The 22,670-nt window shown below is 40.7% G+C and overlaps 1 protein-coding gene across 1 annotated transcript in view; it reads right to left on the bottom strand.

Moving 5' to 3' along the window:
• The window catches only part of LOC143029797 (uncharacterized), a 41,832-nt gene continuing 19,162 nt past the window's right edge, over window positions 1–22,670 (bottom strand). Inside the window, exons 3-9 of the mRNA XM_076192799.1 lie at window positions 21,811–21,977; window positions 19,860–20,030; window positions 18,458–18,596; window positions 15,060–15,198; window positions 14,699–14,818; window positions 4,621–4,750; window positions 1–2,946 (exon numbers count right to left, since the gene is read on the bottom strand). Coding sequence (XP_076048914.1) covers window positions 2,716–2,946; window positions 4,621–4,750; window positions 14,699–14,818; window positions 15,060–15,198; window positions 18,458–18,596; window positions 19,860–20,030; window positions 21,811–21,977 — 1,097 coding nt within the window. The 3' untranslated portion in view covers window positions 1–2,715. The remainder of the gene's footprint in view (window positions 2,947–4,620; window positions 4,751–14,698; window positions 14,819–15,059; window positions 15,199–18,457; window positions 18,597–19,859; window positions 20,031–21,810; window positions 21,978–22,670) is intronic.

Here is a 22,670-nt window from a genome sequence, read left to right on the forward strand (position 1 = left end):
AAAATGTTTAATTTATATATTTCATATGAAGTGTTCTTGGTTTGATACTACAAATAAAAGCAGCCTGGAATGCCAAAAAATATAATAAATCTACTTGAAACCTATACGTACATGTCACAAAACGGCAAAACAAAATCAATGACAACAGCTGAACAGTTTTGCACTGCCTTATACCATCAAAAGGGTTTTTGTACAGGCCATGGCACAAGCCAGTCAAAAAAAAAAAAAACAATTATTCTGCCAACCTTAAAATCTACATTCCCTGTAAAGATATTACTTATCTTCCACATCACTACCATATCACAATTTCCCTGCTCTTACAAAACTGAAATAATCAACCTTCCCCTATTATGCAATAGGAACATTGCTTCACAATGACTGACAACCAGTCTGACTCGACCCCATATGGTCACTTTGTAGTGTACAAGCAGTGCATGGCAGGCATATGTTTATCCTTCTGCAGCCTAGTCATGCTTATTTGTGCCGCTCCAAAACACACAGGGAAGGAACAAGTAATGCAAATAACAGGAAACTGAAAAGGGGGAGGGGAAGAATCACCCCCACAGCCATGATGGGCACTGCACTTAAGGTTTATAATTGGCACCACATTTACACTTACATCTCCTTCTGGGTTGGCAAGTATTACACCTACACTTGATGAGCACCCTTATGATTTTATGAAACGTCGCACACATACATATTTTATGGCCTTCAGCACCACTATTTTCACCAGTGAATCCTTTCTGCAAAAGGAATCCAGTACAATATTTGCCCTATCACATCAATTTCTGTGCTGTACCTGGTAAGGATATGCCAGTGAAGAAGTGACTTTGGTGGTGAGGCAATGTACCCTGTGGTCCTGATCTCTTTGGGGAAGATTCACACATGGTTCCATTCAAATCCCCCCCCCCTCTCCTCATCCAGTTCCAAACAATAATTTTCTTTTCCCCAACATAGCCTAATATCTACAAACACTCCATAACACATTACAGGTACTAAAAATGGGACATCAGTTGGTTTTCTATCAAGGTGAACAGAAAAAATATACACAATATTTTAAGTAAACAATATTTTCCCTTTCAAAATAAAATAATACAAAATAATACTTCTTTTAAAGCCAAGTAAAACTAAACAGTGTTTTCATGTAAAAATTTATGGTAGCACAACCTGGCAACCCATCCTTCTTGCTTGTTGTTATTTCAATAGTGAAGCATGAAATTTTGCCCTCTGTTACAATAGCAGCAGTAGTGTGGCAGACTTAACCATCCCTTACCTTGATCAACTGCCACAATCTCATGTTCAACCGTGCATTCTCTGTAATAACTGCACAAACACTCATTGCATATGACATGTCATACTTAACTCCCAGTAATACAAGAATCTAAATTCCATAGTCCCTATCCCCTCCTCTGTATTTTACCAACCTCCCAACTCTCCCTTTCCCATAACCTCAGGTACTTTGTTAACACAAACTGATGACTGACATTATTTTGCACATCATGACTATGCTCCTTATGTTTCAACACATTCATCCACTCACTGAGCCCAAGTATGCCCATGAATTACATTGTGGGTTTGCAACCAGACGCAACTGGATTGAGAAACAAAAATGTACTCATATACAAGCATATACAGTATATGTGTACATGTACATCATCTATGTCTACACACACAATCACAAACATAATTGCCAATCCATGTATACACAAATGAAAATTTATTTACACATTCACGTATACATCAATCATGAAAATGCAAATAAAGAACATATATATACTGCATGTGGAGAACCTACCTATGTACATACAAAAATACAGACCACTATACATGCATCCTGATGTCTGTACATACAACAGGATTGCTGAGCCATAAATGGAGAAGAGTTAGGCAAGTCTTTATGAATAGAATGATCTCTAGCAACGATGCAATGCAACAGTACCTTGCCTTGACTTGCACAAGCTCTGCACTTCATTTTTCCACACTGAGTCAATTAATTTTTTCATGTCTGATTCAATAAGGGCACTCCACTTTGGCACTTTGGTGCAAAATTGCAAACAATCTTCGACTACAGTTGAAAAGAACAGAGAAAAAACTCGGATAATAATATGGTGAAAAAATGGGAAGAATATACCCTACTGGTAATCCTTACACCCAAATCTATCAACTAAGCAACACAAAACAAATTTCTCCCAGAAAGAAACCTCAATCAGTCCTTAGCCTGGATAAATATCAGTATCAACCTGAACATGGGGAGTCATTAGAGAAATGCATTCTTTGGATTGAAACTGAACAATATACTAACACTAATTAATAAATAACTAACAAGTACACCCTTACCACTAACAAGGGCTGAACCAATGATTGGGATAGAGAACTCCATACATGACACTAAACCTTATACATAATCTCCAGCACTATATCTGCCTTAGAACCAGGCTCTTGAACCCAGTACTCAGAATACAGCCACAGCCTCAAAGCTCATCTTACAGCTTTACACTTTAATAATAATAAGTCTAACACTAGATTCAATACTCCTGAAATAGTCCCAGACCATTAACCCATAAACCAGCTGTAGACCCTCAACCAGCTGTTTACCCTAGATTTGAAGGCGAACTTAACCCTCCTGCCCAACAGAGCACTTATACCTAAATGATGGTCTCCCAATAAGCGAGGATTTGTTCTATAAAAGACCTACAAACCTATGCTCTGTCAACATTACAAAAGTTTCTTGGCCCTTTGATTCAAAAGGTTCAAGGTTTTCTCCAAAGTTGAGATAATTTCCAGCAAGTTGTTATAGGTTTGATCTTCATCACCTTCATCATAGATGTAGAGGCAGTCATCCCTGTGGTCCAGCTTAGCTTGAACCCGCTTGTCCAAGATCATTTGGGATAATCGACGTTCCACCTCCTCTCGGGGTAATCCAATACACTCAGCCACAAATGGAATCTAAGGGATTAAATTTTTTTATATTCAGTCAGATTGATCAAACTGTCTAACACCAGCAAATCTTTCTTTATGTACAACACCAGTATTTTCACCCTGTTAGGAGTAGTCCTCACTCACTGATCCTCACCTCATCACTCCCATCCTAACCTCTTCTCTGCCCACAACATTTTGACCTCCAAGGCCCCCCCCAAGGGGCCAGCAGGATGACTAACCAGCACTATAGTCTGCCACATAACCACCACAAAATCTCTTAAAAGCAGTGCCAGCATCAGCCAGCCATGACTAAACCTGCACCTCAGCCAGCCACATGACAGGAACACTGGACCTATTGAAGAAAGCATCCCCTCTGTCTTTGTGAGTCACCAGCATCAAACGTTTTGCCTCTTGACTTCCCACACAACACATGTAGCCTCATCCCAATTGGGAGCACGGGTCATGACCTGCCTGTGTATATAAGAGCTGAATGGATGCCAAAGGTTCAGATTGCCTCAGAGCATCATATGAGCCTGGCTTGCAGCACCTGCTTTCTCACCCACCCACCCCTGCTCCCTTGCAAGCAGATTGCCTAGGGACACAACTTGAAACACAGTCATCACCTCTCTTGCCATCTCATCCCCCCACCCCAACATTCATTGTTAAATAAACCAACCCTCCCTTCACCAGAGTTTACTTCAACCAGCCTAACTCACCCATATTCTATGGGGAAAACTTTACCTCATTTCTTTCCAAGTGAGAATGTCAGTTTATTCCTGGTGCATAACTCTTATGAATCATATACTCTTTTCCCAACAATCCTGTCATTCACACACATTTCCACTGGTTCAACATCTAGACTATGAGGTCTAATGACTTCATTCACCCCATCAATCCACTTTTTTAAATTCTCATTCTAAGCACCAGTGATTCATGAATCCTTTGAGGATATCTACTCTCCTACATTTTCCTAACATGACCAAACTGCATCAAGCTGACCTGTTCTAGTCTTTATTCCAACCCCATCTCTACCACAGCCCATTCATGCACTCTACTGCTCACTACTTAGTTTTACTTCATAACTCCATATATAGCCCTCATGCATCTCATTTCTACTTCTTCCACTTTTTTTATACATACATATACCCAAGGCTTTTTCCCCCTTACAAGGGAGGTATGTATGTAAGTACGTACAAGGGAGTTAGCCAAAAAACAAAGGCAAAAATACAACTCCCACCCATTCTATCCCCACATACTCCATTCCCATCCCCCCTCCCTCTATCTTATACAAACATAATTGGAGGAGGTAAATAGGAGTTATTTGATTGTGGCAACACTGTAAATACAACTGATGTTTTGTTCAAGCATATCACTGATATACTTATGTAATTTGCCAATTGACCAAGTGAAAGTTTCCATTGAGGGTTTTAAGTCATTGTTCACCAATCAATTCTGGATTGATGGAGAGGTACTGGAAGGTAGGGGTTGGATAGGTAACCTATCTGGGAAGGAGGGAACACTGGTAAGAAAGGATGGGGATGACTGCCTACTCACCACACTGTATTTCTTTGACATCTTAAATGCTAATTCGGTTGCAAATTACCTCCTCGTGGCTTTCCTCCACCTATAACAAAATTTACTGGCAAGCATACTTGAGGACAATATACATATACATACATATAAATAAATATGAAGACATACCTGCATACGCTTGTATGGTTTGATAATACTCTTTAGGTTGCGCTCCATCATAGTTGTATACAGTTCCTCCAGCACTCCTGCTATGACATGGTCACCCTCCAAGTTCTCCTTGTACTGCTTTCGTGCTTCCCTGAATAACAACAGAAGAAAAACTAGAGTAGATCTACTCCATCACAGATCCAGGAACACACACATATGAGCACGATTTGAGAAAGACACTTCTAAAGGATATGAAGAACTATAGCTTTCCATCTATCTATATAAGCTTCTTTTCCCTTATATGAGAGGTAGCCAACCAAGGCATGCACCTACCCCCACCCATCCACCATTCCTTTTGGATGAAAGGTCATCCCTGTTTCCTACCCACTGCCCAGATGTGCATCAAGGCACATGAAAACATATACATACTTGGAATATATTAAAAACAATATAGCCTAAGCTGGAACAATACATAAATTTAAAATTAAATAACTGGAGAACAAGGACCAAGTTGGAATTATACATCAATTTGAAGCAATGTATGATAAATGGAAAATAAAAGACAGGATCCCACAAGCAGTGCTACTTTCCTGTATAATACAATTGGGTAATTACACAAATTATTCTCACCCATGATCAATGAGTAGAATTGGGACTATCAGTGTTACCTACTGTATTTGCTGTTTTATGCTAGATTTTGTGTGTTCATTTTGCATACTATTTAGCTGTTTTGTTAGATTTTGTAAGGTTGAGCTGTTTTGTAAGGTTTTGGGTTCTCATTTTTAATATGGGTTCAATCACAGAGAGACAACTCACAAACACATCTCCAACCTTGACCAAATCCAAGGTACAAGAGTGACATGGATATACCCCAGCCAATACTGTGATGGTTCTAAATATATTAGTTGACATAGGGTCACAAGCCATCTCCAAATCCATAAAGGCCCAAAAAACATCTTTACCTTTTCCTAAGGCTTTCTTACATATCTGTCTTACTACAAAAATCTGATCCACATAACCCCTACTTTTCCCAAACCCACCCTGTTCTTCACCAATTACTGTACTCCCTAAGCCTTCCCAACTACACTCAATAAACTGATCCCTCTGAAACTACTACACTCACATTTGTCCCCTTTTCCCTAGTAAAGCAGAACTATACTGGCACTCCAGTCTTTCGGCACTCTACCCTCCCTAAGACACACATTAAGCAACCTCACTAGCCAGTCCATTACTACTGTGCCTCCCTTCTTCAGACACTCCACATGACACCCATCTAATTTGGATTTGGAAAAGGCTTATGACAGGGTAGACAGGAAGGTACTGTGAGAGGTCTTATATATATATGGGATTGGGGGAAAGCTGTTAACCTCTTCACTCCAGGGCACATCGCACATCTGGCAGCATTAGCTGCCCGACGTGCAATGTTGCGTCATAATAATCGCATTATAAAAAAATAAAGTCAGTGCTCAATCGTTCATTCTCTTTCACCCATGAATTTTGATAACCATAGAAAATATGATGAAGCCAGTTTAGAGAGAATGGAGGTTACGTAGGTACGACTACAATAAATATAACCAAGACGCCGATGTTGGCATCATCACGTACCCACTTGCTCATCATGACGCCTACGTAGGCGTCACCGTATGGAAGTGGTTAACCTCTTCCATACAAGGATGCCTATGTAAACATTATGAGATGCACATGGGTATACAAGAATTCTGGCATTGGCATCTTCTATTTATTTTGTAATTGTAGCTGAGTGACCCCCATATTCTGTGAACTGGCATGATTGAATTTTCTGTGGTAGGGAGGCATTTAGATTAAACTGCTTAAATGAGGGATACAAGAAGAAGCTGAGAGAGGAGTGTGGGAGGGAGTGAAGGATAGAGTAGAAATAGGAGTGGAGGAATAATGGGGATGGTTCAGGGAGGGAGTCACAAGGTGTGCTAAGCTGGTGTGTGGAACAAGGAGGACGGGAGGAAACAAAAGGAAGGATAGTGAGTGGTGGGATGAGGAAGCAAAGAAGGTTGTAGAAGAGAAGCAAAATAGGATGAGAGAATCATACGAGAGGTACAAAGAAAAGAGAAGTAAACCATAAGATAAAGGAGGCAAAGAGAACAGATATGAAATGGGATAAGAGTATGACAAAATTTTAAAGTAATAAAAAGATGTTTTGGAGAGAAATTAAGAGAAGAAGAGAGGAATTAAGTACAGAGGAAAAGGTAAAAAGTGCAGATGGAGAAATGATAATGAAATAGACAGCAGTAAGAGGAAGATGGGCAGAGTATTTTAGGGAGTTGCCAAATGTGAAGGAGGAAAGGTAGTTGGAGTGGGAAGTACTAAGAAAATGATAGTAATGAGTGAGGAAAATGGAGGAGAAATAAGGAAACATGAGGTGAAAAGAGCTATTAAAATGATGAGAGCAGGTAAGGCACTTGGGTTGGATGGGTGTCATGTGGAGTGCCTAAAAATGGGAGGTACAGTAATGGTGGACTGGCTGGTGAGGCTGTTTAATGTTTGTTTAAAAGAGGGTAGAGTACTGGAAGAGTGCCTGCACAGTACCACTTCACAAGTGAAAAGGGGACAAGTGTGAGTGTAGTAGTTTCATAGGGAACATTTTGTTGAGTGTAGTTAGGAAGGCTTATGGGAGGGTTTTGATTGAGAGGATTAGGAGAGCAGAGGGAGTAATTGGTAAGGGACAGTGTGGGTTGTTGTTGTTGTCGTTCCCTAGACTGTCTGTCCGAGCAGTCCCGTCTCCCCAAGGAAGGCCACAGCCGAAACTGGGTTTTCCCACAAATCCTTTATAGAGTGTATGTTGTGTTGTTTGCGTGCATGATTGTGTATAATGCAGTCTTCCATTATGTGTTGTATGGTATGGAGTGAAGTGTTACATCCTGGGCAGCTGTTCACAACACGGTCGTCCAGCCTCTTCTGGTAGCTTAGAAGTGCTGGGTGGTGACCGCATCACAGTCTGGCCAAGTGGACTCTGTCCTTTCGTGGGAGAGAGGATTCAGAAGGGTGGATATCAGGGGGTCTGGCATGCAGCAGTGTGTTGTCTTTCAGTGTGTTAATGGAGCGGTGAGTGATATGATTATGAATATGTTTCCGGAGGCTGGTATTTGGTGGTTGTGGAGGAAGAGAAGAGAGTATCTGTGCGTAATAAAGGTCTTTGGGTGTAGTTTTAATGTTTCTTGGTGTGTGTGGGTGTTCTGCTATGTAGTGTAGCGGGTGTGATGTGTTTGTGGTGGCTGCAGCAAGTGTTTATGTGCCTCTCATGTCGAGGTGGTCCTTGACTTTGAGGACTTTTCATGGTGTAAATGGTCTGTAGGTGTTGTATTTGTGCAGCCTGTAATTGTTTTTAGGGCTTTGTTTTGTATGATTTGAAGGGTGTTGTGGTGTGTCTCACTGAGATTAGGAGCCCATGCAGGACTCGCATAATTCATCACTGAGCGTATGCATTGTTTGTATATTGTTATATTAGTTTCTTTGTTTTGTCCAAATGTTGTTCCAGTGATTGACTTAAGTGCGTTAAGTCTAGGTGTGCATTTGTTTTTTATGTTTGTGAGGTGTTGTTTGAAAGACATGGATGTATCGTATGTTACACCAAGAATTTTCGGTGTGTTTGTGTGTGGTATTAGAGTGTTGTTGATGTAGAGATGAGGTATGTATTTGTGTTCTTTTGTCCAGTTGGTGAGAAGTGTTGCTGTAGATTTGGTTGGAGCTATTTTGAGTCTGTTTGTGATGAACCATGTGTTGAGTGTGTCAAGGTAAGGCTGGATTATTTCTGCAGCTTTGTCTGTGTTACGATGTGTGCATGTGATTGTTATGTCGTCTGCGTAGGAAGAGATTTGTATTTCTGAAGTGTCTGGTGTGGGTAAGTCATGCATGTATAGATTAAATAATGTGGGGGATAGAACTGAGCCCTGTGGTACTCCGTTCTTAATGTTTCTTATGTGCGATGATTGGCCATTATATGACACATGAGCATTCCTGCCTGCCAGATAATTGGCCAGCCATCTTTTGGTGTTATTGTGCATGTCTGTGTTATATATTTTATTTGTTAGGTTGTGGCGGGGGATAGCATCAAAAGCTTTACTAATGTCCAATGTTATAAGAAGTGTTCTGTGGTGGGGCCTATCTGAATTGATGCCATCTAAAATTCTTTGTGTGAGGTTTGTCAGAAGAGTGTTTGTGGAGTGTAGTGGCCTAAAACCGTGTTGTGAGTCAGCAAGGGGAATATATGGTGTGACAAGTTTAAGTATTAGGCGTTCAATGACTTTAGAGGGGGTGCAGAGAAGTGTGATTGGGCGGTGCGATGTTGGGATTGTTGGGTCTTTGTTCGGTTTTGGAATGGTGATTATTTTATCATGCTTCCAGATGTCGGGTATAGTGTTGTGTGAATAGCTGTAGTTTGCAATGTTTGTGAGTGCATGTATACCTTGTGGTCCAATGTGTTTTAGGTGGATGTTGCTTATGTTATCAGGGCCACAGGCAGATGAGTGCTTGAGATTATGCATTATGAGTTTTGTCTGACTGTCTATGAAGGGTGCATAGTCTGAGTCTGTGGGGAAGTCTTTCTTACGTCGAATGGTGCGTCGGTCGTCAGGGTGAGGTGTAAGATGGCTCGTCTGTGCAAAATGACGTACGAGTGCGTTTGCTTGTTGTCTGTTTGAGGGTAGATTATCTGTTGTTGTGATTATTGCTGCGTGAGAGCGTGTAGTGTTAGTGTTGGATAGTGTAATGCTGTTGAGTGTTTTGTACAATTTGCTGGTGTTTGTTTTGTGATCAAGTGTATTGATAAAGTTTTGCCAATTTTGTGTTTTTTGTTCATGTATTTTATTGGCAATCGCAGTGTTTAGTGTTTGTATTTGGTCTGCTATGTTTTGAGGGATAGGTGTGGGGGTATCGTGTTTAAGTGTGTCACGTTGTCCGATGAGGCCTTGGATTTCTGGTGTGAAGTTGGGGTTGTGTGATTTTCTGTTGCCTCTAGGGATGTATCTCTTGTCTGCGTTTTCTATGATTGTATTAAAAGCGTGCACAGCATTGTTTATGTTTGTGATTGGTGTACTGTTAAGTGTTTCAAAATGTTGTTCTGTCTCTTCAGTAAAGGCTTCCCAGTTAGCTCTCTTGTAATTGGTGTAAGTGTGTCTGTTGCCAGCTGGGGTGCATCTTGTTTTGGTGGTGATGATGATTGGAAGGTGGTCAGAGCCAAGGGGTCCGACCACTCTCCATGATGTTGTTGGGGTTAGGCAGGGGGAGCAAAAGGTGATATCAGGAGAGGAGGGAGTGTAGAGGGCTTGGTATGGGATATGTGTATGATTATGCGTGTTGTTCATGATAGTCAATGAGTCGAATTGAGTCTGTATATCAAGCCCTCTGTCTGTGTCAGGGTTGTCGACACACCAGGCAGACGACTTGGCGTTGAAGTCACCACCCATGATCAGGTTGGGGATTGAGGTTAGTTGGCTAAGTTGAGGTCTGAAGGTGTTTGGAACTGTGGGGGATGATTGGGGGGGAATGTACATGTTAACTATTGTCAGTGTTGAATTGTTGCCTGTGCGGATACGAATGGATTGGGTTTCTGTTGTGTTATCTGTGGTAGGGAGGAGAATTTTGGTTGTGGCACTTGTGTCCACAAAACAGATGGAGTGGTGGATCAGGGTGATGAGTCCACCGCCATTGCCGTCAGTCCGGTCTTGTCTGATGGTGGTGTAATAATGAAATGATGGTGTTTTGTGTGTGTGTCTTAGTTTTGTTTCTTGTAAAATTGCAATGTGTATGTTGTGTTGTTTAAGAGCAGAGGGAGTAATTGGTAAGGGACAGTGTGGGTTTAGGACAGGGATTGCGTGTATCAGATTTTTGTTGTATGGCAGATAAGTGAGAAAGATTTAGGAAAAGTAGGATTTTTTTTTTGGAATAGGCTTATGACAGGGTAGGTAGGAAGGCACTGTGGGATGTATTGTATTTCTCTTCTCTTTCCCACCACATTTGTACCAAAGTATCTAAAACTATCCACTTCCTCCAGTCTCTCTCCCGTAATACTCACTTTCTGTCTGCTGCCACTTTCTCCCCTTGTACATCTTATCACCTTACTTTTACCCAAATATATCTTCAACTTCCTTATTTCACACACCTTCCCAGACTCTGTCACTATTTTCCTCAATCCCTCCTCTGATCCTGCTACAAGCACAGTGTCATCAGCAAACAGCAACTGGTTTTATCCCCCACTTTTCTCCATTTTCTTTAACATCTCCAATCCCCAACCCACTACCCTTGCATTTACCTCTTGCACCCCCATCCATAAGGTATATATATATATATATATGTATATATATATATATATATATATGTATATATATGTAGTATGTTGGTGAGAAGAAAGATGGATGTGTTGGCTTTGAGTGAAACTAAGCTGAAAGGGAAGGGAGAGTGTAAGTTTGGAAGTGTAAGTGGGAGGTTATCAGGAGTGAAGAGAGGGCGAGGGAGGGAAGGGGTGGCTATACTAGTGAGTGAAGAGATAGGTAAAAGTGTAGTGGAATGGAAGGAGATTTCCTCAAGGATAATGTGGATGAAGGTGAAACTGGGAAAGGAGATGTGGGTTTTTGTAAGTGCATATGGGCCTGGCAGTGAGAAGAGCGTAGAAGAAAGGGAGGCTTTTTGGATAGATTTAAATGAGTGCATAGAGGATTTAGGGAGAAATATCAATGTAATAGTACTGGGAGACCTTAATGCTAGGGTAGGAAATGATCCAGTTGATGGAGTGGTTGGGAAATGTGGAGTTCCAGGAAAGAATCATAATGGAGAGTTGATGGTGGAAATGTGTCTAGAGAGTTGATGATAGCAAATACAGTGTTTTGGAAGAAAGTCAAGCATAAGTACACATGGGAGAGGGTGGTGGAGGGAAGGGTGATAGAGCGTTAATGGACTATGTAGTGGTAAATAAGATTATGATAGGAAGAGTTAAGGATGTACATGTGCTAAGGGGAGAGGGTGGGGGAATATCAGATCATTTTTTGGTGGAAGGTAAGTTGAGTGGAGGATAGATGGAGGAAGAGGAAAGGGACAAAAGGTAGGGAGGTGCTTAGAGTGAACTCTTTAAATGAAAAGGAAAAGGATAAGGAGTACAAGAAGAAGCTGAAGGAGTGGGAGGGAGTGAAGGATAGAGTAGAGCTAGATGTGGAGGAGGAATGGGGATGGTTCAAGGAGGGAGTCACAAAGTGTGCAAAGATGGTGTGTGGAACAAGAAGGACAGGAGGAAATAGAAGAAAGGGTAGTGAATGGTGGGATGAGGAAACAAAGAAGGTTGTAGAAGAGAAGAAGCGAGCTTTCACAGATTGGTTACAGAATAGGACAAGGGAGTCATATGAGAGGTACAAAGAAAAGAAAAGAGAAGTAAAGGAAAAGGTAAAGGAGACAAAGAGGAGAGCAGATGTGAAATGGGGTAAGAGTATGACAGAAAATTTTGAAAGTAATAAAAAGATGTTTTGGAAAGAAATTAAGAGAGGAAGAGGAGGCGAATCAAGTAGAGAAGAAAAGGTAAAAGGTGCAGATGGAGAGATAATAATGGAAGAGAAGGCAGTAAGGGGAAGATGGGCAGAATATTTTAGGGAGTTGCTAAATGTGAAGGAGGATAGGGAGGGAAAGATAGTTGCAGTGGGAAATGCTATGAAAATGACCGTGATGAGTGAGGAAAATGGAGGAGAAATAAGGAAGGATGAAGTGAAGGCAGTTGTTAACCCCTTCCATACGGTGCCGCACACGTAGGCGTCATGGACTTAGATCTCAGTGGCAGCAGCCAATGCCAGCCGTACGACGTGTCGTAATAATACTCGCATCATAAAATATAGTCACCGCTTATATCGATCGTTCTCTCTTTCACCCGCGAATTTTGAATACCACAGAGAATGGGATTCAGGGCACATTTGAGAGAATGTAAAAACACAGGGGCGACTACAATAAATATAATCAAGACGCCGATATGGCAGCCTCGCGAATACACTCGCTCCCCATGACGCCTACGTGTGCGGCACCGTATGGAAGGGGTTAAGATGATGAAAGCAGGTAAGGCACCTGGTCTGGATGGATGCCATGCAGAATGTCTAAAAAAAGGAGGTACAGTGATGGTGGACTAGCTGGTGAGGTTATTTAATGTTTGCTGGAGAGAGGGTAGAGTGCCAGAGGACTGGAGGAGTGCCTGTATAGTTCCACTTTACAAGGGAAAAGGGACAAGTGTGAATGTAGTAGTTTCAGAGGGATTAGCTTGTTAAGTGTAGTTGGGAAGGCTAATGGGATCTTGATTGAGAGGATTAGGAGAGGAACAGTGTGGATTTAGGACGGGTATAGATTGTGTAGATCAGATTTTTGCGGTAAAACAGATAAGTGAGAAAGCTATAGGAAAGGGGAAGGATGTTTTTTGGGCCTTTATGGACCTGGAAAAGGCTTACGACAGGGTAGACAGAAAGGCACTGTGGGAGGTTTTGCGGATATACGGGATAGGAGGTAAGCTTCTAGTAGCTGTCAAGAATTTTTATGAGAGTAGTAGAGCTTGTGTCAGGATTAGAAATGGAGAGAGTGAGTGGTTCAAGGTAAAGGTGGGACTTCGTCAAGGATGCGTTATGTTGCCCTGGCTGTTCAACTTATACATGGATGGGGTAGTGCAAGAGGTAAATGCAAGGGTAGTGGATCAGGGATTGGAGATGGTTAAAGAAAATGGAGAAAAGTGGGAGGTGAGCCAGCTGTTGTTTGCGGACGACACTGCGCTTGTGGCAGGATCAGAGGAGGGATTGAGGAAGTTAGTGATAGAAGAAAGCTGAAGATGAATGTGGGTAAATGTAAGGTGATGAGATGTACAAGGGGTGAAAGTGGCAGTAGTCTGGAAGTGAGCATTAAGGGAGAGCGACTGGAGGAAGTGGATAGTTTTAGATACTTGGGTGCAAATGTGGCAGGAAAAGGTGGAGTGAAGGTGGAGGTAGAATGTAGATTGAGAGAAGCGAGTAAATGCCTTGGTGGATTAAAAAGTGTAATAAGGAATAGACATTTGGGAATGGATGCTAAGAGGAGACTATATGAAGGAGTGATTGTGCCAACAGCACTGTATGGGGCAGAAACATGGAACATAAGAGAAGAAGAGAGGAGTTTGAATGTGTTTGAGATGAGGTGTTTGAGAAGTATGATGGGGGTTACTAGGCTGGATAGAGTGACAAATGAGGAGGTGAGGAGGATAACAGTGGTGGAAAGGGGGTTGGGAGATAGGGTTGATGAAAGAGTATTAGGATGGTTTGGACACATGGAAAGAATGAGTGAAGAAAGACTAGTAAAAGAGGTATCGAAGGCAGATGTGGAGGGAGTGAACATGAGGGGACGTCCTAGGATGAGGTGGATGGATGGGGTGAAGGGGGCTTTGGGGAAGAGGGGAATGTCTCTTGAGGAAGGACGGGAGAGGACAGAAGACAGGGGTGAATGGAGAATGGTTGTATATGGATGATGTTGTGATGCATGAGGTGGAATGGGCAGGGGGATGGGGGGTGAGGTAGCATGTGTGAGCAAATTTTGACGCAGCCCGAAGGGATTTCTCCCTGTCTTCTCCTTTATGCATGAGGGGACGGAGAGTGGGGGCCACCGATTTAATGAAGCGGCCTTTCTGTGAATGTGCTGTGTCTTGCGACACTGCTTCTGACCCAGGGCAGTGGGCAAGGTGCAGGGATGACCCATCATCCAGGAGGTGCTAAGATGAGAGGGAGGGTGGAGGGGTGTGAAGTGTATTCAGGGATGGAATGGGTGGGAATGATTTTATGCCTTTTCCTTTTTGGCTACCTCCCTTGTAAGGGGGAAAAAAGCCTTGGTATATGTATGTATGTATGTATATATATTGTCTTCCAAAGCTGAAATAACATGAATTAACACAAATAACATAAAGGTAAAATCTTACAACCTTTTTTTAAACTAAACATACATTTGGTGTCATTCTATAAAAAGATATGACTCTGGCCTTTTAGGAAACAGGTTGGTAATTTTGCTGGAAGTTCAATTTTGCAAAAAGGCTGTAACTGCCATTCTAATATTTGCCCATCAATAGTTGTTCTGAATTTTTTTAACATACCTGAAGTCCTGAAGTGAAGATTTACATGCTGCCTGTGAAACAGCCAGCATTGCTTCCACTCCTACATCCAAGTCATCTAGATGTGCAGGGATCTTGACAGCCTTTTCCCCTTCCTCAGGCCTATATGCAACAAAGATATAATGTTTAAAATGGTTAGAAGAAATGAATACATGATTATAATGTAAGACCCATCAAAACTATTAAAAAATATGTATGTACTACTTGAGGAATTCCAAGTAAATGGGCATATGATCCTGAAACACAGGAGGAAGAGGAGAAAAGAAATTATAAACACACTGTGAGAAACCACAGGTGATTCATTTACTTCAGTTTTTTATTTACCAGCTGCCTTTCAACCAACCTGCCGAGGAGGACCTTGGTCAAGACCATGTATTTGAGAGCCTGTGACCTCTTGGTTTTGCTTGCGAAACTTGTGGAAGCTTCTTTGAAATACGAAAATGCTGTTTCCATATCTTTGCCTTCAGCCACTTGTAGGATGCCTGAAATAATTTAAAAGATTGGTGCACTGTTCTGATTTGAGTCACTTTCCAAGAATGACCCTAGAATAAATCAGAACACAAACTTACCTTACGAAATCAACATGTATTCAAGGAAGACTACTCCACCTGCATTGTTCACAAACTTCACCTTCTAAGTATTGGAAAGCTTCAAAATGAAAGAGCCACATGACAGAACACTATGGTGGCACATGGTACACAATGACAAGAAATGTCTGACAAACTCTCAAACAAACAGAATGCAGAGTATCAGAACAACCTATCTAGAGACCAAGGGAATGTACGATGGGGTCCATCAACAAGCAATACTATAACACCACATGACCCATTAACACATGACCCCATGCCTAACAATATCCCAAGCACTGCAACTACAACACCTAATAACTCTTTAGTACTTTCTCCTTGAAACATACCAATTCTTCCTATACTGCTGTTTCTTTTATTCCTCACTACTTCCCATACCTCTCTTAACTTATAGTATTCTTTTTTTTTTCCTTTACATTTAATTTACTTATACTCAAGGAAAAGAGAAGCCAGGGGATAGGGGTGAGTGGAGAATAGCTGTGTATAAATAATACTGTGATGCAAGGGAGTTGGGAATGGGGGTATAGGGACCAGTTATGTGTGAATAATATTTTTACACAGCCTGATGGGATTTCTTCCCATCTTCTATTTTTCTGCATGAGGGTATGGAGAAAAGGGGGGGAGGGGGTTCACCGATTAAATGAAGTTTGCTATGGATGTACTATGTCTTGCTACATTGCTTCTAACCCAAGGCAGTGGACATGATATAGGGATGACCAGTCATCCATGAAGAGCTAGGATGAGAGGGAGCAAAGGATGGTGGATGGGAGTGGAATGGACAGGAGTGGGAATATGCCTTTTGACTTAACTACCTCCCTTGAAGGGGGAAAAAATCCTTTGTTTGTTTGTGTGTATTCACCTAGTTGTATTTTGCAGGAAGGGGAGCTATGCTCATGGTGTCCCGCCTTTGTATCTCACAGTCCCTAGTTTGCTCTTAAACTCATGAATGGTTTTTGTGCATTTTTTCATCCAATTTGTTCAAGTGTCCACCACTCTATGTGGAAAACTGTTTTTCTTCAGATCTCTTCTGTAGCTATATATTTTTTATTTTCTTTCCATGTCCTCTTGTGTTTCTCTTGTCCCAGTTTAACAAGTCCTCTCTATCGAGTATTTCTGTGCCCTTCATGATTCTATGGATGGTCAGTGGGTCACCCCTCTCTCTTCTTTGCTCCAGAATCGGTAACTCCAGTTTAGCCAATCTCTCCTCATATGACAAGTTTGCAAGTGCAGGTGCCATTTTTGTGGCTGCTCTCTGGATTCTTTATATTCTTTTTGGTACTGGGTGACCACAATGTTGCCGCATATTCTAGTCTAGGCCTTATCAGTGTGACCAATATTTTTTAATAATTTCTTTGTCCAAATATGTAAATGCCACTTTTACTGATCTTAGCAAGTTGTAGGATTCTCCTATATAATTACAGGTCTTCCTGCAGTGATTCGTAATCCTTTTCAGTTTTTACTTTCCTTAACAGTTTGGCATTGTCTGCAAAGAAGCTTGTGTAACATTTCACATAATCATCCATGTCATTCACATAAAAAGTAAACATTATTGGAGCCAATAATGATCCTTGCAGTACTCCACTGATCACCTCTTTCCACCCTGTGTGTGTGTGTATTTACCTAGTTGTATTTTGCAGGAAGGGGAGCTATTCTCATGGTGTCCCACCTTTGTATCTCGCAGTGTCTAGTTTGCTCTTAAACTCATGAATGGTTTTTGTGCATAACATTTTTTCATCCAATTTGTTCCAAGTGTCCACAACTCTATGTGGAAAACTGTTTTTCTTCAGATCTCTTCTGTAGCTATATTTTTTTATTTCCTTTTCATGTCCTCTTGTGTTTCTCTTGTCCCAGTTTAACAAGTCCTCTCTATCGAGTATTTCTGTGCCCTTCATGATTCTATAGATGGTCAGTAGGTCACCTCTCTCTTCTTTGCTCCAGAGTCGGTAACTCCAGTTTAGCCAATCTCTCCTCATATGACAAGTTTGCAAGTGCAGGTGCCATTTTTGTGGCTGCTCTCTGGATTCTTTATATTCTTTTTGGTACTGGGTGACCACAATGTCACCGCATATTCTAGCCAGGGCCTTATCAGTGTGACCAATATTTTTTTAAATAATTTCTTTGTCCAAATATGTAAATGCCACTTTTATTGATCTTAGCAAGTTGTAGGATTCTCTGACAATTTTGTTTATCTGTTTATTATAATACAAGTCGTGTCTATATATATAGACGCTCCTCTACTTACGTTCATTCGATTTTACGTTTGAACTGACGGTAAAAAAAAAATTAAAAAAAAAAAAAAATTTGAGTGAATTTTTTAGTTTACCGCGCTCTCTGTAGTTCAAACGATACTTGCGCACGACGCTGCGTCCATTGTTTACATTGCGCAGACGACAAACTGAAAATGCCTTGCCTCCTCCTCCTCCTCCTCCACCATCTCAATTTATGTTGCTTGAATTTAATCTATTTGAAATTAATGTTATTATTTTACAATGTTATGTGTTTAATTAATGATTTAGGGGTGTTTTATAAGATACAGTAATAGAATTTACCGATGTATAGTACAGTAACAACTTACGTTCATTTTCAACTTACGTTCGGCCATTCGGAACGTAACTAAAACGTAAGTTGAGGAGCGTCTGTATATACAGTATAAGCTCTTTTAACCGGCACGAGTGGGACCAAAGACGTGCCAGAAAGGGGAAACCACTCCCATCCATTCCATCCCCTACATACTCCACTCCCCTCTACCCTCATCCCTCCCTCTTATCTTGACACCTGCTGGATGATGGGTCATCCCTGCATCTTGTCCACTGCCCTAGGTTAGAAGCAGTGCTGCAAGACACAGCACATCACAGCAAGGCTGCTTCATTAAATTGGCGACCCCCCCTCTCCGTCCCCCTCATGCATCATCCATACACAACCATTCTCAAAGGTATTGATAATTTTTTACAATGGATTTCTCTGCAATCCATCTTGCAGGACCCTCACAAGCTGGTACCCATCACTGGTCCTTCACCCAAGATAAGGGCTTGGAATGAAAATATAAAAAGAAAATACAAAATTTCATTCAACACAGGGTAGCAATTCAATCTGTAAATACTAGTGTTGGGGTAGTTAATGTAGTATAGTGACTAAAACTGAAAAATCTACTCACCAGACTGAAGATCAAGTTGTGCCTGAAGGTCAGGAGGAGTATAAATCTTGATAGCTTCTGTCTTGGCTGTGGTGAGGTTTGAACGAGCTTTGGAAACATTACCCATGGCATGGTATGCTCGACTCAGCACTAAACATGCCTACAATAAGGAGTAATTCAGAAGGTATTAGTACATATAAATTCATACTAAAGGGCCTCTCCCCCTTTTAAGAGGAGTGGCCAAGTCAAATCAAATACTCTTGACCAAACCCATCAAAATGTAGTGATTACCACACCCATAACCCCTTGGGGATGAAGGGTCATCTTTGTTCCCCACCAGGGTGCTACAGTCAAAGGCAAAGTAATGGCACACAGCACCTCCACAGCATAACAGCTGGAGCTGGTTTACCTCCACTGCTTTATCACTATAGTGTACTAGTGATCCGTTTTAATTTTATCCTTTGCCCTTCAACGAAGTAGAGTTCTTCATAAATTCTGCTCCAGCAAAGGACAGGAAATTCTACAAATTTGAAGAGCACCTCACCCATGAATGTGATCTTGATAAATTAAAACACCCTTCAGGCCATCAGCTGTATAAAATAACATGTTTTCAGCTTGAACAAAATGTATTAAGTACACTACTGTACCAAAGGGAATAACACCCTTGGCTAGATAGTGGTCTACAATATTTCTTGATGATGCTGATTTGGTTTAATTTTGGAAAAACCCCTATCAGGAGGCTAGGATGGTGCCCCTTATAGAGGACTTTGTAGCATAGAATTTGATGACCTATGCCCTTGGACCAACTTGCCAGTTAAGTTCCTTAAACAGTGAATGTTAGAGAGTGAAAAGTTAATAGAATTATCAGTAAATAAATAAAAATTAATCAAATAATCTGTATCTATATACCAAAAGGCTCCTTCCACCCTATAAGGAAGATAGCCAGCCAAAGCATGCACCCATGCTCCACCCATCCCACACCTATAATAAAAATAAAATAAAATAAATAAATAAATTCATGAGCATAAATATATATATACATTAATACATACATATACCAAAGGCTTTTTTCCCCCTTACATGGGAGGTAGCCACAAAGATAAAGGCATAGAAACCACTCCCACCCATCTCATCCCCTCCCCTCTCTTTAGAATGTGATTGCTCTTAATTTCACACCTGGAACACTGAAGGGGGAAAGTCTGATGACACACTCTTTGTAATAATTAAAAAGATATGAAATGAACATTCCAATAATTGCATCTGCACATGTAATACAACTCTAAACAAGCATTAAAACACCAATAATTTCTTGTAGTCTTGTATAACTTTGACTGGTTTTACTTTAGCAATATATATATACATGTTTAAATGCGTAAAAACAAATTAAAGCAAGTATGTTTACAGACAATACTTCACAAATTACCTTGACAGTCTTCTCCTTGTCCTGCAGCTTCTTAGTTTCATTGAAGAGTGTTGTTGCTGCTGCTTCAGCCTCCTTCAAGTGACCCGTGTTGAAATAGAGTGTCATAAGAGTCACCTCCAGTTCGTGTCGCAGGTTCATGTTCTTGTGATCCTTGGCCCATTCCACTGCTTTCTGTTGAACAGGGCAGTACAACAGTCATATAAATTCATCCTGACTTGGGAACAAAATATTAATGTGACTGACAGACAAACTGAGAGATAGAGAAGGAGAAGCAAGGATGAGGTGAAGAAGGGAAAGAAGGAAATACATAGGTATGACAAGCAAGATAATTGTTTACACAACACTTTCATGCTCATGTATACATGTGCATACAAACACACACACACATGGTTTGGTGGTGCATTGGTATTGTTCTCAACTGCTAACTGAGTGATCCGAGTTTGAATCCTGCCCAGATCTGAAAAAATTTCAGCATGGCTAACAGAGCATTAGGACTGCTAGGACAGTTATGAATAAAAGTGCAGAAGTAATTATTAAATTCTATCTAGCATTAGTTAGACCTATCCTTGACTATGCAGCACAGTTTTGGTCTCCGTCTTATAGAATGGACATCAATTCACTAGAATCAGTACAGAAGAGAATGACCAAAATGATACATGGGCTCAGAAATTAGGCACCTTAACTTACACTCTCCAGAAAGACAAAAAATGCAGGGCGATCTAATAGAGGTGTTTAAGTGGATCAAAGGCTTTAACAAGGGCAATATAAACAAGGTCATCATATTAACAACAAGGCAGGACTCACAGTAATGGATTTAAACAGGACAAATTTAGATTTAAGAAGGATACAGGCAAGAATTGGTTTATTAATAGGGTGATCAACAAATGGATAAGACTTAGTAACCATGTAGCGAACACTGAAACTATTGGTTGCTTCAAGAAACAGACAACTTTATGGATAGGGATGACAGGTGGTAATGGACATGAAACTGCCAAGTGTAGGCTTTACAGTCTCTTGCAGTCTCCATCATTCTTATGTTCTTATTGCTGCACTCTGTGCTGAGACTCTAATTCTGGTGGGCAAGGAGTTGGGTGTGTGTATGTGAGGTCATCGCATTATCCATAGATCAGGGAATATATGAGCTCTCAGTTCTCATACAGGTGGGCGATAGCTGTTGATTGCAACTACAACACATGATCCAAGACCATGGTGAATCACACATACACATACACTTGTCAAAGGCTCCTATTAAGTGGGGAGGGTTGAGACAAAGTACATATATCAAACATAACTCCCATTCAACCACCTCTCCCATCTCAGTAACTCAAAGATAAAGGGTCACACTGTCCCAAATCACAATGTTTGGGTCAAAAGCAATACAGCAAAGCACAACTCTTGCAAGGCAGAGCTGGTTTAATATCACCACTTCACCATATGCCAATCTCCTTATCCACTCAAAATAAATTTTGAATCAGATGACAACTACTCTTTATTCATCTCTTCCAATCACTCCCAACTTCTTTATTTGAGAGATATACCATCAACAGAACTTATCAAATACTATTACACAAGTTATTCACTACATTTTAACCTCTTCACTACGGGGCACATCACACGTCTGGCAGCATCAGCTGCCCGACGTGCGATGTTGCGTCATAATAATTGCATTATAAAAAATAAAGTCAGTGCTCAATCGTTCGTTCTCTTTCACCCGTGTATTTTGATAACCATAGAAAACTGATGAAGCCAGTTTAGAGAGAATGAAAATTACGTAGGTACGACTACAATAAATATAATCAAGATGGCGACATCGGCAACATGCCGCCTACGTAGGCGTCACCGTATGGAAGTGGTTAAAGCTCATTTACAGTCAATATACCTGGGAAAGAATCCAGACAATACTGAGTACCAACTGATATGCCCAGGACTTGAAAAATTAAAAAGAACTCACAAGACATAGGCTGTGCTTCTTGCTGTCCTCCACACTTGGCAGGGAATTATAATTATCCAGGATTTGTCGAAGGAACTTGTGAAGGCGAGGTGTGTTCATAGAGCCCAGGAGATGATTGGCCATCATGTGATCTAATAAACATTGTAGTACTTCTTCTTCATTTGCATCTATAAGAATGGCAAAAGACACACATTACAATTTGTAAACCATCTAGTTATGGAGGTCTCCTTGCTTTCAGAAGACAACCTTTTTCATGATTATACACAATACAAATAATGAGCAATATTTTTACAGCAATAACTACATAGCAACTTCATGTATACATGTTTTCCAAAGTCCTGTCCAATCTTAAACTACTTGTATAACTGAATTTAAAGCCAAGTTTGATCGATAGAAAAAGGGAATCCCACAAGCATAGGTCATTTGTGGTTTTAGATTGGACTGAATGTACATATATATATGTACACACACACACACACACATATATTTAAATATATATATATATATATATATATATATATATGTATATATATATATCAAGGGCTTTTTTTTTTCCTGCACAATGGAGGTAGCCACATACTCCACTCCCATTCACCATCCCTCCCTCCCTCTTTACTTGGCTCCTCCTGGCACTAAATGTGCAAATACAAAACAAATATCTGCTTAAAGAATGAGAGGACACAAAATGACAAATACTAGAAATAATAAAAAAAAAAACTCAAAAAGACCATCACTGTATTACTCAATGGGAAATGAAACAATTACAAAAAGGAAAAAGAAAAGATCTAGGGGGTTATGGTTAACTTGTTACCCAACAAATATATCAGCAAGATTGTGAACAAGACAAACATCATAAATGA

The sequence above is a fragment of the Oratosquilla oratoria genome, chromosome 11, assembly GCF_046742065.1.
Source record: "Oratosquilla oratoria isolate Oo_2021 chromosome 11, ASM4674206v1, whole genome shotgun sequence".
NCBI classification, from domain to species: domain Eukaryota; kingdom Metazoa; phylum Arthropoda; class Malacostraca; order Stomatopoda; family Squillidae; genus Oratosquilla; species Oratosquilla oratoria.